This window comes from Phoenix dactylifera, chromosome 3, assembly GCF_009389715.1.
Source record: "Phoenix dactylifera cultivar Barhee BC4 chromosome 3, palm_55x_up_171113_PBpolish2nd_filt_p, whole genome shotgun sequence".
NCBI lineage: Eukaryota > Viridiplantae > Streptophyta > Magnoliopsida > Arecales > Arecaceae > Phoenix > Phoenix dactylifera.
In genome coordinates, this window is record NC_052394.1 from 3,375,245 (window position 1) to 3,391,944 (window position 16,700).

Below are 16,700 nucleotides of genomic sequence, written 5' to 3' on the forward strand. Positions count from 1 at the left end.
CACAAACGTCATTCTTAGTCATAGTGGCGGGAGGCCTCCTTGTGTAGGCCGCTATGCTCGTCTGCTACAACTTGAATCAACTAATTTCTTTATAATTGAAACTTCCAAGATTAAAATTAGTAACTCTCATAGTTACTTTCAAGTCCAACTCATTTTGGGTTGTTAATCCAGTTGTAATTTTACCATGAAATTCATACAGCTTTTGATTCCCCCAGTCAATTAAAGCTTTTGAGCATGGCAACCATTTGTATTTTAAAGCTTTGATCAGCTAATTCCAACGTAGCCATCGTGCCTGTAACATCGTCACAGCTATACCCGGATAAGCTCCACTAGCCCTGGGCAAGCGCGCGCAGAACGCGATAGGTGGCTCGCCCTCTTTTTCTACGGTTCCTACCCTCCCGTCCTCCGAATGGCGGTCTGAAAGCCTTCGAACCCGTAAAGGAACAAAGGGACTGCCCGCTCCGGCCCACGGCAACTCGCCTTTCCCCCTCCTGTCAACGTCCCACTCCAACGTTCTATACTTTCCTCCTCTACTGTTTTATCAGAGACCACAATATCAGATTTATAACAGTTGGAGGCCAGCGAATCTTCAACACTACTTTTATTGGAGCTGAACTAATAGCTACATGAGAGGGCATCACCTTTCCAAGGCTTGTTTTGGGTGCATATTGCATTCATCTTGAAAGAGATGTGACTACGGTGTCGAGTAAGTTCGAGGCCGGTACGACGATATTGCCAAGCAGTTGCTACTCCACGACATATATAAATTATCGAGAGGATGTAGCTTCTTTCAGATCACTCATGTCTATCGAAAAGCGAACAGTGATGCTAGTTGGGTCGTATTCTTTATAACTCATCATTATTCTAGAAGATATTTTAGAAGAACCAAGCGTTTGTTTTTTTCTCTCTCTGCATTTTTTTTTTTGATTTTATTGAATATACTAATTCTTATTTTGTGTGAGGAGCAGTCGTATAAAAATAAAAATAAAATAAGGCCAGGAATCAACACAAACTTTACTTCACGGGCAAGCTCCTAAAGATGATTCGAGCCCACGACGGCCGGCTGTAAGCCCCACACGAACCCACCCAATAAAAACAGAAGCACTCCATGATGACCTCACACAAGGCCACAATATTAACTTCCCTCACGTGAATTCTTCAGCTAACCCTCGCACGCACTACAATTCGCAAGTAGATTTCTACATACAACTTTACAACCTTCCATAAAGCGTCTAGCTGGCTAACAGTAGAAAGAAAAGAATAACCTAGTCGCCCTCCACCTCCTCCTGTTCTTCCCTCATGGGCTTCGATGGTAGCTGTGGTGGATGGAAGGTTTCAATCTTCCTTCTAGGATTGCTTGTTCTTCAAGCCTCTGTCGGCTCGCCGGCGGTGGTCGTAGGCTTGAGAAGGCGTCACGGTAGGCGGCCGGACTTCCTGGCCAACCAGCCTGTTTGCGACATCTTCATGGGGAGCTGGGTCAGGGATGACTCGTACCCGCTGTACCAGTCCTTGAATTGCCCCATCGTCGATGCCGAGTTCAACTGCCAATTGTACGGGAGGCCTGACACCGACTACCTGCGGTATCGATGGAAGCCCTCCGGCTGCGACCTCCCAAGGTTTGTATATATATATATATATATATATATATATATATATATATATATATATATATATATATATATATATATATACACCTCGTTATATATTCGAAACATGCATCAAATTCTCATTTAACATGCCAATTCACCTGCTGAGGTGAGAATTTTGCAACGTTATATCGGTTTGATGGGCAGGTTTGATGGGCTTGATTTCTTGATGCGAATGAGAGGGAAGAAGGTGATGTTCGTCGGCGACTCGCTGGGCCGCAACCAATGGGAATCTTTGATCTGCATGCTTCATGCAGCGGTGCCATTGTCGCAGACCCAATTGATAAGAGGAGAGCCTCTCTCCACCTTCACGTTCTTGGTATGATGGAAGGGCAGATTCTGTCACTCGAATGGATATAACTCTCTCGTATTTCTTGAAACTGCTGTTTCTGACTAAATTTTGATTAAGATTTGATCATGTTTCGGAACTGTGTGGTTTTTTTGGGGGAATATAGGAGCATGGGGTGTCGGTTTCTTTTTACCGGGCTCCTTATCTTGTGGACATAGACGTGGTCCAAGGGAAACGGATGCTTAGGCTGGATGACATATCGGCTAATGGCAATGCGTGGAAAGGGGCTGATGTCCTGTCTTTTAATTCTGGCCACTGGTGGACGCACACAGGATCTCTTCAAGGGTCAGTATTCTTCCTCCAATTGCTGTGATCACTTCATGCTCCTTGTCCCGTCTATCTGGGGATAAGTTCATACATTATTCTTAGCATTCTTCTTTCTCCTTTTCTTTTTTTGAAACAAGGTTATAATTGCATGCTTTAGCAGGTGGGATTATATGGGAGATGGAGGAAATTACTACGTGGACATGGACCGCTTGATTGCCTTTCAGAAAGGGCTGAGTACATGGGCCAACTGGGTGGACCTTAACATTGATAGAACCAGAACCAAGGTCTTCTTCCAGTCGATTTCTCCCACCCACTACAAGTAACTCTCTCTCTCCCTCTCTCTCTCTCTCACGAGATACACATGAATTGCCGTTTATTTAATTCAATCCTGATGAGTGATGACATATGAGTAAGGTCCACATCCCCGAGAACGCTTGAAAAGGACATCATAAATGCATCTCTTTGGCACGAATCTGAAGAGATTTAACAATTCCACAGGCTAACTTACTCAATTTCCAACCTCTCAAAACATTATAATACCCTCGTTCCAGCTCACAACGAATCATGCTGCCTAACTTTTCTTTTTTAATTAAAAACTATGACACATAAAAGAATGAAATATATATATGTCCATGAAATATGATAAATGATCTTGCTGTTGGTGTTCTGTTTTGGTTATAAACGAGAGAGGGAGGGGGAAAAATCCGCTCTATTTATTACAGAAAGGAAGAATAATAGAGAGAGAGAGAGAGAGAGAGCAAAAAGCATACCAATGTTTCATTCGTGTCCCCTCTCGTTCTATTGGGAGTATGTTGTGTTAATTTTATTATCAAATGGCATCCTATTTTGACGAGGGCTGCATCAATTGATAATTTAATAGCCCTAGTAGAAAAGCTGTGGCATCTCTCTGACGTAGTTTCCTCGGATAAGCGGCACAAGGCAAAAAGCCCCGTTGATATTAAATGAGTTCTTAAATTTCGGCGCTCAGAAGTCACAAGGACGTGGGACCTACTTTGGACTATTGAAGGCCCGAATTGTTCACGGATTAATGGCCCCTTCTTGCCTTCTTGTGGGACGCGAATTCGAGTTAAAAAGGTCTGCCGTCGATTTCACGTAGAAATCCAGCCAGAATTGGTGAAGCCGGGGGGGTCGCGGGCTTCGGGAGCGATCATTGTGGATTTGCTCTTTGGCTCGTTTCAGCCATTGTCTGAATTCTAAAAAAGATCCCAGCCGAAATTTAGGAGCTTTTGAGGACGGCAATTCTCTCTGGTTCAATCCTCCGTTTAGTCCATTTTCCATGGTCAACTGAATCATATTTATATGGCTGCGAAGCAAAAATCATCAAACGGAACAACTGATCAATAGAGGATGATTGAACAACTTGTTGGACCACCTTTTTTAGTTTTTGAGCTGTGATATTGATTGGTAGATCTAGGACCCGCGTCCATCTTAGAGATACTAGGATGATCAAACGAGCCCAAGAAGTACACACGTGAAAGGATTTGAATTCAGTCTAGTGTGCATATGGTGCAAAGTCACAATCAACATAACACTTCATGCTTCGACCATGTAAAGTTCCTGTGATCGAGCTTTACCTCCACTAGCCCAAGAGAGTCTTTGAATGAGTTGAAATCTCTAGATGCAGCCTGACTACTGGTGGCTCCTTTCCTCTCATAGGTGTATCGATGGATGTGAGCTCTTCCGAAAATTCTGAAACTAGCTAACTGGGAAGATAGCCTTCTACTTTCCTAGGAAAAAGAGTCCAAACTTTTTGCCAATTCTGAAAACTAGCTTCCGGCCCATTCCAGAACTCCCAATCACTATTATCTTGGTCATTCTGATCTTCGTCGGAGGAGCCGGCAGGAAGCATCAGACCATAGCTCTTGCTCTGCAGCAAAAAAGACAATGATGTTAACATCATAAGTAAAAGGGCCGATTGTTACCTTCACCACTTCCGGGATACTGTCGAGGCTTTCGCAGAAGAACACGACATCAAATCCGGCTAGATCCTCCCAGTGGAGACTCGTGCGGCTGGCCCTATGCGGAACGGCGAATCCGAATAGAATCGACGCCACTGCATCCGCTGACCAACAGATAAGGGGAAGGTTTTGCAGCGTTGCGTACACCTTGTATTTCAATTTGTGGTGGACTCCATTCTCGAACTGATTCCAATAGTTAACTAGCACTGTGAAACCAACCCCTCTAATATGTTCCTCCGCCATGAGGGCTTGTACTGTTTGGTTGTCCGGACACGATACGAAGAACTCTCTCTCGAAGAGTTGCCGTGTCGTCCAAGAACCAGATTTCCTTGCTTTATGGCCGAGAATGTTTGAAATAGGATCCACTTTCACCGGTCGCCCAAAGGTCTCAACAAAAGCCGCTCTGTCAAGGTAATCAGTAATATTCGCCATTTCACAGGTGAAGGTGAGAAAGGCTCTTGTGGTTGCGAAGCGATTTGGGATCTGGAGGTTTGTAGATATGCTTTGGTTTTGCATGGTGCTGATTTGACAAGGATGTTTCACTGGATTCCTTAAGGTGGAGGTATTGAGAGATCTACACCGCCTGGCTCTATGGCCAAATCGATGACCGAGGAAGCACTTTATAGGGTTCCAGCAACTATACCTTTGAAGTGCCGTGTGTCTCCACACTGGAAACAAATCCCTGCTTTAAAAGGTTTCCAAGGGGTCTTCGGGGGTGAAGCAACGGAATGGTTGTCTGACCTCGGTATGGTTGTCTCTGGGAGCTACATGGATAAAGTTAACGGGACATCTAGGTAATTTTAGTCTTTTAGATGAGCTACATGGTTGCTGGTTCAAACATTCTCCTTGATGAGATTTCCTCTCTCTAAACCTGTCCATCCCGTTCAAATGGTAACCTTAGGAAGGCATCATCAAAAAACATAACACTTGGTGCTGCACGTAACCTTAGGAAGGCAAGCAGAAATAAACTAGAATGCTTGCCTCGAGACACTTAATTAGTTCTTGTGAGACAATTAGGAAAGTAAATTAAATAAAGGATATAGAGACTACCTTCATGATGAATACCAGCTTGACCAGGGGATGTCACGATACTAACACTGACAGGCCGCGGCTGACAAACTGCTTTGCAGTATGTTTTCATGTCTCTGAGTTATATGCTTGTAGCTTCTTTATAGTGATTCCATTCTTAAGCGCACATATAATACCTACACATTATTCAACGTGTATTAGTACTGGTTTTACATTCTCATCTTGATGAACACACCACAAATCAAACAATTATCATACAAGATACCGATCACCCGTTACATCACTAGGACAAGTTTTGGGACGTGCCATGATTCTTGTCTTGTTTGCCATGTCGTGGTGGAGCACAGCCCAATTGAGTGGGGCGACCCGACGTCGAAGAACTGCTTTGGCCAGACGGTTCCCATTAGCGGATTCAACCATTCAGGGCTGTACCCGAGCCAGATGCAGGTCCTGCAGGGCGTGCTCAGGGCAATGCAGAGCCCTGCCTTCTTGTTGGACATCACCACCCTCTCAGAGCTCAGGAAAGACGGCCACCCCTCCATCTACAGCGGCGATCTGAGCCCCGAGCAGAGGGCCAACCCCGACCGCTCCGCCGACTGCAGCCATTGGTGCCTCCCCGGCCTCCCGGATACTTGGAACCAGCTATTCTATACTGCTCTCTTCTTCTGAGCACCAAGCTTCTCCTGCCTGTTTGTCGCAGGCAAGCAAATTTAATTGTCGCATCCAATTGTACAATCTTACCGTTGATATTTATATATATTTTTTTAAAATAGTTCTTGCGATCTAGCTGAAATGCTGGTGTTGGACTGGCTTAGATACATAGACTCCAACTACATAGTGGAATTAGTGGATATAAAGTTCCATTGTTAGACTATTGTATTTTATTTTTTGAGAAGGATGGTTAGATTATTGGGGCAACGAGTCATGTTAGGTTTTCAATCTCGGTCCAGTCTTCTCTGTTTTTGTTTTTAATCTCTGCTTTTGCAGAGTAAGGACTTGTCTCAGGCAATTGATGCACTTCTCCCAAGGTGAAATGACAAATTTGAAATACAAGTGTAGTTGTTTACCTGCATGCATGTCCTGCTTGATATTAAAAGAGTAATAAGAGATGAAGAAGACTAATAAAAAATAATTAAGAATATTAAAAACCCATATTATGATGTAACTTGTTGCATGGGCAAGTAATGGTCATTATGGAGTCAAAATATGTCATTATAATGATTGCTACATGTCGGACTATTTTATGATATTTTTATGATTTATTTAGTTAAAATGATTGGTCTTTTTTAAAATATAATTTTTTTAAGAATATAGATTTATTAAGCAGATCCCAGATGACAGGCACAATGCTAGATGAATATTATTATGGTTATAACTGATTCAAATCTTCATACTAATTATATGTGGTGGGGCTCTCTCCCTTGCTCTCATAATAATAATAATAATAATAAATATAAAAATATCTCACATTACCTTATTTTTTCATTATAATAAATCATATAGCTATTATAATTTATACTAGTAATATTTTATGACTAAAAATCAAGTCCCAAGCTTAAATATTCAACCATAAATTTTTTATTTTCATCCTACTACTACCATATATAATGTTGAAGGCTCCTGTGGTTGGAGTCTCAACCTAAAATCAGCCTTAAAACTGTTTTTTAATTGTTTCTAGTAATAATACTGAAAAGCTTTACTGTACCCAAGGTCTTTAGTACATCTTCTCGGTCATCAATATTTCCTTTCACACCCACCACTCATGCCAGAAATTGACACTAATTCATAGAGGCTCTGTTCATAGAGATGTTGGCTTGGTGTTGTACGAGCACCACAACCATAATTGAAACAAGATCAAAATCGTATCCAGCATGAGCGTCCCCTAAAGAACTTGTCGATGATATATCTCTTAAATAGGGGTCTTCTATAAGAGCAATTATGTGAACTTTGAGCTGGTTCCAGCATGCCGGTTGCCAGGACTAGTTCGAAGTTCAGAAGCAATTTTCACATCAATTGCTCAGAGGAATTATACGTGATACTTTTATTCCACAATGGGAGGAAACAGTCCTTACCATGTGCCCATACTCTGTGTCGATCCAATGAAAGTATCAAGAGGGAAGCTGCCGCTCTCCTTCATGGCAATTGTCATCAGATTGTTGTAACATTGGCTGGGGCGATCTTCACCGAGGACCTCCAATCTCTCACTGGTGCATCCAATTTTAAGATTAGAGCTTGTTCTAAAAAGAATGCAGTTATCAATTGTAGTAAGCTGTCTTCAGGTAACTGCGCCTGGTATTGAGTTCAGGCCTCTGTAAAACTGTATTTGTGATTTATTTTTTTTTTATATGAATTGCTCTTGTTCTCGTTCTTGTTCTTACTGGAGAAAAAAGAAATGCTCTCTTGAAAATGATGTCATCGGTGAAGATCACATTCCTTCAGTGTGATGAATGGGAAGTGGGGCTCAGAAAGAACTTAATTCTAAGAAGCAACTATATTTATGCAGTTATTCTGTCTTCATGATGTTGCTGTGTTCAGGTGGGGCTCATTTGCTAATGGGCATGAAGGGTTTGCGGAGCTGGATGCTGTTGTGGCTTATAGAATTGGTCTAAAGACATTGTCCAATTGGAGAGATTCTAAATGTCACCAGAGTCTTCTTTACCGCTATGTCCTAAGATTTTTAAATGAAGTTGATTACTGAAGTGCCAGCTCAAAAATCTTTGCATAAGCTCAAAAACCACCACACACTCATTGCATGAGCTCAGACTGGAACTACAAGAAGGGGATGCTGGGGCGATAAAAGGGTGATGGAGGGAATACTTGGGAGGATAAAAGGATGATGGAGGTGGTTGCAGGTGTTGTTGGAAGAACGAGTCCCGGTTACTTCCCTGAACATAACACAGCTTTCAGAGCGCCAAATGGATGGTCATGCATCAGTTTCCACAGAATCTCAAGGACAGATGTTAGGTGATAAGCAAAAAGCCAATCCAAGACCGTATGCCGATCGTGGTGCTTGCCTGGAGTTCTAGAGACATGGAATCAGCTTCTTTATGCTTATTTGTGCACTGAAGGGCTAAACAAAGCCATATAATTGTTCGATTCAAATTTTAGAGGTTACTTTCCATCCCAATACCACACCATGCTCTAATGCTGAGATTAATTACATGAGCTAGTCGCTATCATATAACACAACTAACACAGTGCATTGAGCTACGCCTAGAAATCAGGCACCATAAATATCTTCTAGAGGAAATTAGGTACTGATGGCCAGTCCTGGAGTTCCAACTTCGACCATCCTTGGCTTCTTGTTGACAACCTTGGCAGGGGCGTTCCCAATGGCAGAAGATGTAGGTAGAAGGGGATCATAGGCCGAACTATGAACACCAAGTGCAGCTCTGCCTGAGGGATCAAGATTGTTTGACCACTGAGCATCCCACTCGATAGCCTTTGCCGTGCTGCAAGCCACACTTGGACCCCCAGGGACTGTCATTCTTGCAGAATTCTGCAGCACCAAAACTAAATCAAAATCCTGCCCTAACACTGTAAGAATGTCGACCAATAGGAGAACAAAGAATTTAGTATTGGCATTGAGGTTAATCACCTGTGGGAAAAACCTTTCAAAGATCATTCTGTAGCAGTAGGCCTCTTTCGTGGCTGGTGTATTGTGTGGGTATATGTGCTGTGCATTTTGCATCATTTTATCGGTCACCTACAATGTAAAGGAAAAAGAGAGAGTTAAGAGACAGAAAACAGAGATCATAGAAAAATGATAGACAGAAAGACTAGTAGATAAATTACATGTTCGGCTGCATGAGCTTTCAGCCCATCAATCCAACTGTAGCCAACACCATCACTAAACTGCTCCTTCTGCCTATAGAGAATATGCTGCAAAGACGAGATGCAATTCTGAGTTTTCTTTTCTGCGTAAGAGCAATAGAATTTTGACACCACATGATTCTATTAGCTATCTCGTTCTGAGAGAATATGAAAAGCTATGTGCCATAGAGAAGATTGGGGGAAAGAACAAACTAAGTAGTTTTCAGACCTTTGGCAGATACGGGTTTTCCTCATCATCAAAGGCTTTCCTCAAGACCCACTTCTCGATTCGCCCCATATCAGGTTTGATCTGCTTGCATTTGCAGAATGTCACCTTGCAAATCACTGTAGGAATTCGCCTTTACATGCAAAATAGAAAAGGTGCACTGTTGAAGTTACCATTTTATATTCAGGATCGATGCTCATAGCAACTTTAATGAATTCCTTGTCCAAGAAAGGCACACGAACTTCCAGCCCCCATGCGGATGTTGCTTTATTAGCTCTTAAGCAATCATACTGGTGAAGAGCTTTTATCTGCGAATGAAATGATGCAAGTGACATCATCATTAAAACCAAAAGTAGCTAGCTCATCAGAACATAAAAGTTCAGAAGGCCTTTTGATGGAACATTGATGTGCATACCTTGCGACATGTCTCTCGGTGGAACTCTTCCTTGTTTGGTGCCTTGTGGAAATATAAATAGCCTCCAAAGAGCTCATCCGAGCCTTCGCCAGAGATCACCATCTTCACTCCTAATGACTTGATCTTACGGGCCATAAGAAACATGGGGATGCTGGCCCTGATTGTAGTGACATCATATGTTTCGATGTGATAGATTACATCCTCGATAGCATCAATACCATCCTGTCAATCAATATGAAACCCAGAAAGCTTCATAAATTTTTTTCACCTTCACAGAACAAGCACGCAAGGAACCTAACAACTTCCCAGTACCTTCTTTAAAAAAAAAAAAAATCCAGTACCTGAACAGTGAAGTGAAACTCATGGTGGACAGTTCCCAAATAATCAGCAACCTTCCTTGCTGCCAACAAATCTGGTGAGCCCTGCAACAAAGGGGGGATACGATCAAAGCTGCAGAACTTCATTGTTCCTCAGAAAAATTGAAGGAAGAATATTTGAGGATCATTTTATCAACCTCCAAGCCAACACAGAAGGAATGGAGCTGAGTCCCCCACTGCTCTGCCGCTTTGGTTCCCGCTAAGTGGCGTGCAGTAACAGCAGCAACTAGCGATGAATCCAGGCCACCAGATAACAAAACTCCAAATGGAACATCCGTCATGAGTCTCTTAATGACGGCCTGCGCAAATCAACAGGAGATAATTATCTCATTTATGAAGCCTTGCCAAAGTTTAATTGTTTAGTCAAATATGTAAGCTTACTGTGTTTAAGCATAGAAAGTTCAGGTTGCAATCAACCTGAAATTAGAGCTATGCAAGCTTACATTTTCAAAGGCCTTCCTCAGAGCAAGGGGGTCATATGGGAGTGATGGAATAGTCTCCGAGTACCAGGTTGGGTTATACCATCTCTTATAGCCGCCTTCCTTGCTGGAGTAGAGACAGCCAGGGGGGGAGACCTCAAAATGTTCGCAGTCATCATTCAGTCCTTTCATCTCCGACGATATCCAAACAGAACCTGTAAAACGAAAGAAGATCCAATTTATTACTTCTAGCATCTTCAGGGGGAAGTTCATTACCTTAACAATTTTTGTGAGAATTGGTAGATCAAAGAAAGCCAAATTAAAAGCTCTAGCTAGCCCAATACAAGCAAAGCATCAAGAGAAATATATATGTAGCTACAAAGATTACCATCAAGGCTTTCATCAAAAGAAGAAGAAGAAGAAGAAGAAATGAACTTAAGCTACATTAGGAGGAAAAAAAAAAAAAAGATTACCATCGAGGCCCCAGCCAATGTAGAGCGGAGTGATGCCAATTGCATCTCGGGCAGCAATGAAACTGCTGTCACGCGTGTCCAGCAACACAAATGAGAACATCCCATCCAGCATGTCCACAAAACTGTCTCCATATTCCTCATACTGTCACAAGTAATACAAGAGAAGAATTCCATCTCACTTTCTTCGCTCAAAAAAGATTTCATCTTTCCTAAAAAGTAGGGAAAAAAAAAACATTTCTGCATATTTTAGTATATATGGCTTGTGTAATTCATAGATTTCTCACCAGATGGGCAATAACTTCACAATCGCTCCCTGTCCTGAACTTATGATTAGACAACCTTTTCCTCAGGTCTTCATGGTTGTAAATCTCTCCATTGACCTGTTTTAAACATATAATTCCTCAATCAACTCAGTTCTTTAATATACATAATATACATATATATATATATATATATATATATATATATATATATATATATATATATATATATGATAAGAAGAAAATTCGTTAAAGAAAGTTACAGGAAAGAAATGTTGATTAAGTTCTTTAATTACAAGAGAAGTCTGCATTATTAGCCACATGTAATAGCAGCCTGCTTGACCTTCTTGATTTGTATTTATTTTCTATACGTTGTCATGGGCTGGATTGCCATTTTTTGCATCAAAAGATAAAAAAAAATTTGTTCTCATATATATATATATATATATATATATATATATATATATATATATATATATATATATATATATATATATATATATATATATATATATATATATATATATATATAGATATATCATAGGATAAGACTCAGGATCTTTCATCGTTATCCTAGTCTTTTTTGGAGAAACTTCAACGTTATCGCTGTTAACAACGTCATTCTCTAAATACATGGAGTTAGAAGTCAGTCATCCCTGGAAGAGGCATGGATGTCAACTAATGGTAAGGGAAAAATAAATGTTTTGGGGTTTATGTTAATGATTACCGTCACGACCATGGTTTTGTCTTCATTATAAAGGGGTTGATCACCGGAAGCAGGATCAATGACTGCTAGCCGCTGATGTGCTAGAAAACAATCCCCAAACTGGTGCAGTCCGCTCCAATCTGGTCCGCGATGTTTTAATCTATATCCAAAAGAGAAACACAATATTACTTACCTATTCATTCACTCATTTTGGAAGTTGAAAAGAACAAAACACAGACTTTTCATTAATTATCAAAAGAAATTATCTTCAAAAAAGGTTTAAAGGTTATAACAAAAGATTCCTTTTTTAATATGATAAACAAAATTCAGACTTTTCTTAGATGAGAAAGAACCATATGTATTTATCTGGAATACAAAATATAACAGAAACAGAGTGGCTTGCTCATCATCAATTATACATCATAAAGAGGTCAATATAATTCCATAAGTGTAAGAAGTACATTTGTCCATTCATGGTAAGCATTAAAGAGCTCATTTCCGTTTTTAGCCTTTTTGAGAAAGAACACAATCTTTTGTGTTTTTCCTTTTTACAATTTTTTTATAAATAGCTTCTGCAAACTCTCCTTTAATAATAACGGCCGCATGGCTTTTCCTTCTTTGTTTATCAAAAAAAAATAAAAATACAATCAACAGATTTAAGATGATGGGGTTAAATGTAAAATCTCCTTCGTTGGTTCTTTCTCCATCTTCAAGATTCAGATTCAGAGAGCATCTACCCATAAAAGGATAATTTTAAACAAGACAAGCAAATAATATTTTAAATAAAATAAAATAAAATATAAAATTCAAAACCATAATCGCAACCGCAAAACCTTATCCCGACGATTCAGGATTGGAATTTATATATCTTCATTCACTTAAAAATATATAGTGTAATTCAAACGAAAATAGACAAATATATATATATACATATTGGAGCAAAATCATGATCATCATCAAACCCCATACAAAAATCAATCAGGAACCCAAAAGTTCCATCTTTGTCACGAGAGAGAAGAGAGAAGGATGGGATGAGTATGGATCATTGCCTGCGAGAGAGCTCGAGCACACGAACCCTCTTCGCTTGTGAATCATCCGAACATCCCAACACCGCCAGTATTCCACACATGATACTGATTGAAATGAAACTAGAGAGACCAGAAACCGTAAACCCAAACCTCTACCACAGAAAAGAGAAGAAGAAGAAGAAGATATTAAACAAAAATGTAGAAAGGAAAGAGAGGGGGGTAAAGAGGGAGAAGCAGGAGTAAGAGGAGAGATGGGACAAGTGATCGTAGAGGATATATTAGGCGGCGAGCCCCTTGGCCTCCAACGCCCCCTCGCCGCCGGTCTTATAGAACCAACGGCGTCGCACCCCCGCGCAGTGCGATGGCGGGGCGCCACGTCATGGGCACCGCAGGACCACTGAAGCGACGCACGGGATCGCCACGCGTCGCCTCCTCGCTCGCTGGACCACGTCAAAGAAAGGGAACCGGCGTTATCCGTTCCGGATCCCGAGAGCTCAGTTAGGTGGGCCCCACTTTGCGGGCAACGAAGATCGCCGGACTATCTCCGCCGTCCACGTTCCCTCATGGACACGTGGTACCAGCGTGCTGTCGCTCTGAGGCAGGCGTACGGTCTCCGGGGCCCACGCCTCAGACGTCGTCGAATCGCGCTCGATCGAGAGCGTGGATGGCGTGCTCTTTCTTCTTACATTTGTCTTTGCCATTTCTAGCCGCGGTAGATTAGGTGGAGATTTATCCTTATCCTCGGGAGTGGTGAATATGGATACTATCATCATCAGTCGAATAAACTTAGTATGTTGTCATCTTTCCTTACATTAATATTCTTAGATTTTTTACATCATGATAGCGTTTCCTCTAGTAGCCCATTATCCATATTAAGGGAGAAGCAAATGTAAATAAAAATAGAAAATGCAATACACATCATAATTGAGTTCTTTTATTTATAAAAGGTAAATGAAATTTTCCTAAAGGGGAAGTAATATTTTTGTCCATGTACATATGTGACTACACCTGCATGGCACCTACAATTGGCAGCTTAATCAATGTAGTTGTCGTAAGTACATCTTTGGTCGGTTTGTCCAGTAAAACGACATTATATGCTATAGCTACGTGACCATGGAGTTCTTTTGTATGACAAAGCAGGATGTGCATAACCTTGAACTAGTATGTTTTGATTGGGGCTCAATTATTGCCAGAAATCACTAGTGCATATTAGAGTTTCTATAGTTGTACTCTTTTTACCATGGTGTTTGGAAATTTTTTGCTACTCTCATGTCGTTCATGTTTGCGAAATTATGTCTTCTATACCTCCATGATCAAAAGACATTTTTTTCCCTCTTTATTTTTCAAAACCATGATAAAGATTGCATGTTCCTCTAACCAAACTATCCAATTATCAGCCCCCAATATTTTTGGTACTAGGATGCCCATCACTTTCATAGTTCGTAAGGTTACTAAAGAATTGGCAGTACAAAGATCACTTCTTTTTGCAGAATGCATAACAATTTGCCACCTCCTATGATTGAATCCGGCTACTCAAGACCTCTTGTTGACAGATAAATACCAACCAAGTTATTAACTGTTTACAAAAATTATTTTCAATAATATAAATATTTTGAATAAAATATTAATTTAATGTTACTAATCTAGAATAATGTGTCCCTTTTTTTTTCTTTTTCTTTTTTGTAAAGGAAAAAAGGGAAAGCAAAATTCCCATGGTTTAATAAAAAGCAGAGGAAATATTGAGGGAAAAAGAAGGTGTCAAGTATACCAACTTATACGTGTGAAACTCTTGAAGTTGACTATTTGTCTTCTCCCTCCATTGTCATCAATCCATCCCTCATGTCAACATCTTCCTTTTGATCCAACAATTTTTGATCTTAATCATGTTTCATATATTTACTTTATATATGTTGGCTTGAAGCCTATTTACATGAATGGTGGTACTCTTTTTCAAGCTTTCTAGACATTAAAAAACTATCTAGCTTTGCTTGTAGACATCTTGACGGGTCTTGAAAAGATTTACTTACATAAAATTAATTTTTGCTTTGAACATGCATCCCAAAAGATAGAGCCACTAAGATAGACACCGAGAGAGATGTTGATGTTAACTACTTGACTATATGCGAGTAATAATTGAAATCGGAAAGGAATGGAATGAAATCGAAAAAGATTGAAATGAGAATCAGAATGGCCAATATCCTTGCATTGGATAGTATCAGTTGGTTTGGTTGTGTAGACTCTGTGGTTTAATTTCCATTGAATTCAGCCCTTCAAAGATGAAATGAGTCAAGGATAGAAAAAGAAAAAAAACCTCTTAATCTCAAAAATAAATTAATTATCGGTTTTGAAAAAAGAAAATGGTGCATGAACCAAGAAAATATGAAAAATGAAACCACGCTGGTACAAATTTGGATCATGTCTCCAAGAAAATGGTGCATGAACCAATAAAGTGACTTTATTGGCCCTTCTTTGGATTGTTGTCGTCTGGAACAAGAAAGTGACTTTATTAGGCCCTTCATGTTTTTGAGGTTAGCGGCACTTGGACGTGAAGGGTGAACTAAACTAGGTATATTGTAGGCATCACTAACAACTATTGGCATAAGTTGACCGCAAAGACTTGCAAATAGATTGGGCTAGATTTGGTCAGGCCAAGGTAGTCTGGCCGACCAAATTCTACCTAATGGACCTGCACTCGCACACCAAATTTCATTCTCCTAGCACTTACAATGACATAGATATAATGTATAGTCAAGTGTTGAGAATCAAAACTCATAACATCAAGCATGTATCCAATCAAACTAGTTAGGTTTGTAAATTACAATGCTCTGCCTGATCACGAAAGCACGGGCTTATTCTTCACTATAAAAATTAAAACCACTATGTAGAAGTTGGCATAGTAGCTAGTTTGCATACCTAATTCAATGGATAAATACGTGAATCAATCAGTCATTGACTCACGAGTAAAGTATGAGGTGACACGTTCCATGCATATTTTTCTTTTTTTTAGATTTCAAATCCCACAATCCAGGTAACGATGAAGCTGGCCATGCAGTAAACCTTTTTCCCTTGCATGGTATTTGGCGTACTGTGGAAGCAGAGAAACTGACGAGAAAACAGAACTTTTCCTATTTGCATGCTTTCTAAGGGCCGGCACACACGTGCCTATATATATGTACTCACAAATTTTCAAATTTGGTGGGACTGACTCAATTTCATAATTATAGAAGTATAAAATATATAAATCAATAAAATCAGAAAAATAAGAGAAGATCTTGGGGGGTTGGAGGGTTGTTGAATAAGAGAATATTTCGTATCCAAATTTTATAAGCTTCCAATATATGGTTGGAAGGACATTGATGAAGAGAAAATCTCGTGCCCAAATTCGTTTAAGTTTTTAATGAAATAAAGTCCATCAACGCACATCATAATCGAGTTCTTTTATTTATGAAAGGTAAATAAAATATTCCTAAAGAGGAAAGTAATATTTTTTTCCATGTTCATATGAGACTACACCTGCATGGAACGCGCTACTGGCAGCTTAAATGTAGTTGTCATAAGTACGTCTTTGGTTGGTTTGTTCAGTGAAACGACATTATATGCTCTAGCTATGTGACCATGGAGTTCTTTTGTATGACAAAGGAGAATGTGCATAGCCTTAAACTTCGTATGTTTTGATTGGGCTCAATCATCGCCGGGAATCATTAATGCATATT

General features: G+C 40.1%; 2 protein-coding genes across 2 annotated transcripts; one reads left to right on the forward strand and one right to left on the reverse strand.

Moving 5' to 3' along the window:
• The first annotated feature begins 1,071 nt into the window (after positions 1-1,071).
• On the forward strand, positions 1,072-6,209 carry LOC103709417 (protein PMR5). Its single transcript, XM_008794740.4, has 5 exons — positions 1,072-1,616; positions 1,794-1,965; positions 2,102-2,280; positions 2,423-2,581; positions 5,618-6,209. The coding sequence occupies exons 1-5, from the start codon at positions 1,300-1,302 to the stop codon at positions 5,937-5,939; spliced, it is 1,149 nt and encodes a 382-aa protein (XP_008792962.2). The 5' UTR covers positions 1,072-1,299; the 3' UTR covers positions 5,940-6,209.
• Positions 6,210-8,298: 2,089 nt separating this feature from the next.
• LOC103709410 (asparagine synthetase [glutamine-hydrolyzing]-like) lies at positions 8,299-13,291 on the reverse strand. The gene is made up of 13 exons (XM_008794727.4): positions 13,009-13,291; positions 11,981-12,119; positions 11,278-11,373; positions 10,994-11,135; positions 10,545-10,735; positions 10,239-10,400; positions 10,066-10,146; positions 9,725-9,946; positions 9,483-9,617; positions 9,313-9,393; positions 9,066-9,152; positions 8,869-8,976; positions 8,299-8,769 (listed from the first exon to the last, which is right to left on the reverse strand). Exons 1-13 carry the CDS (start codon positions 13,086-13,088, stop codon positions 8,521-8,523), a joined length of 1,773 nt encoding a protein of 590 aa, XP_008792949.2. The 5' UTR covers positions 13,089-13,291; the 3' UTR covers positions 8,299-8,520.
• Positions 13,292-16,700: the final 3,409 nt, after the last annotated feature.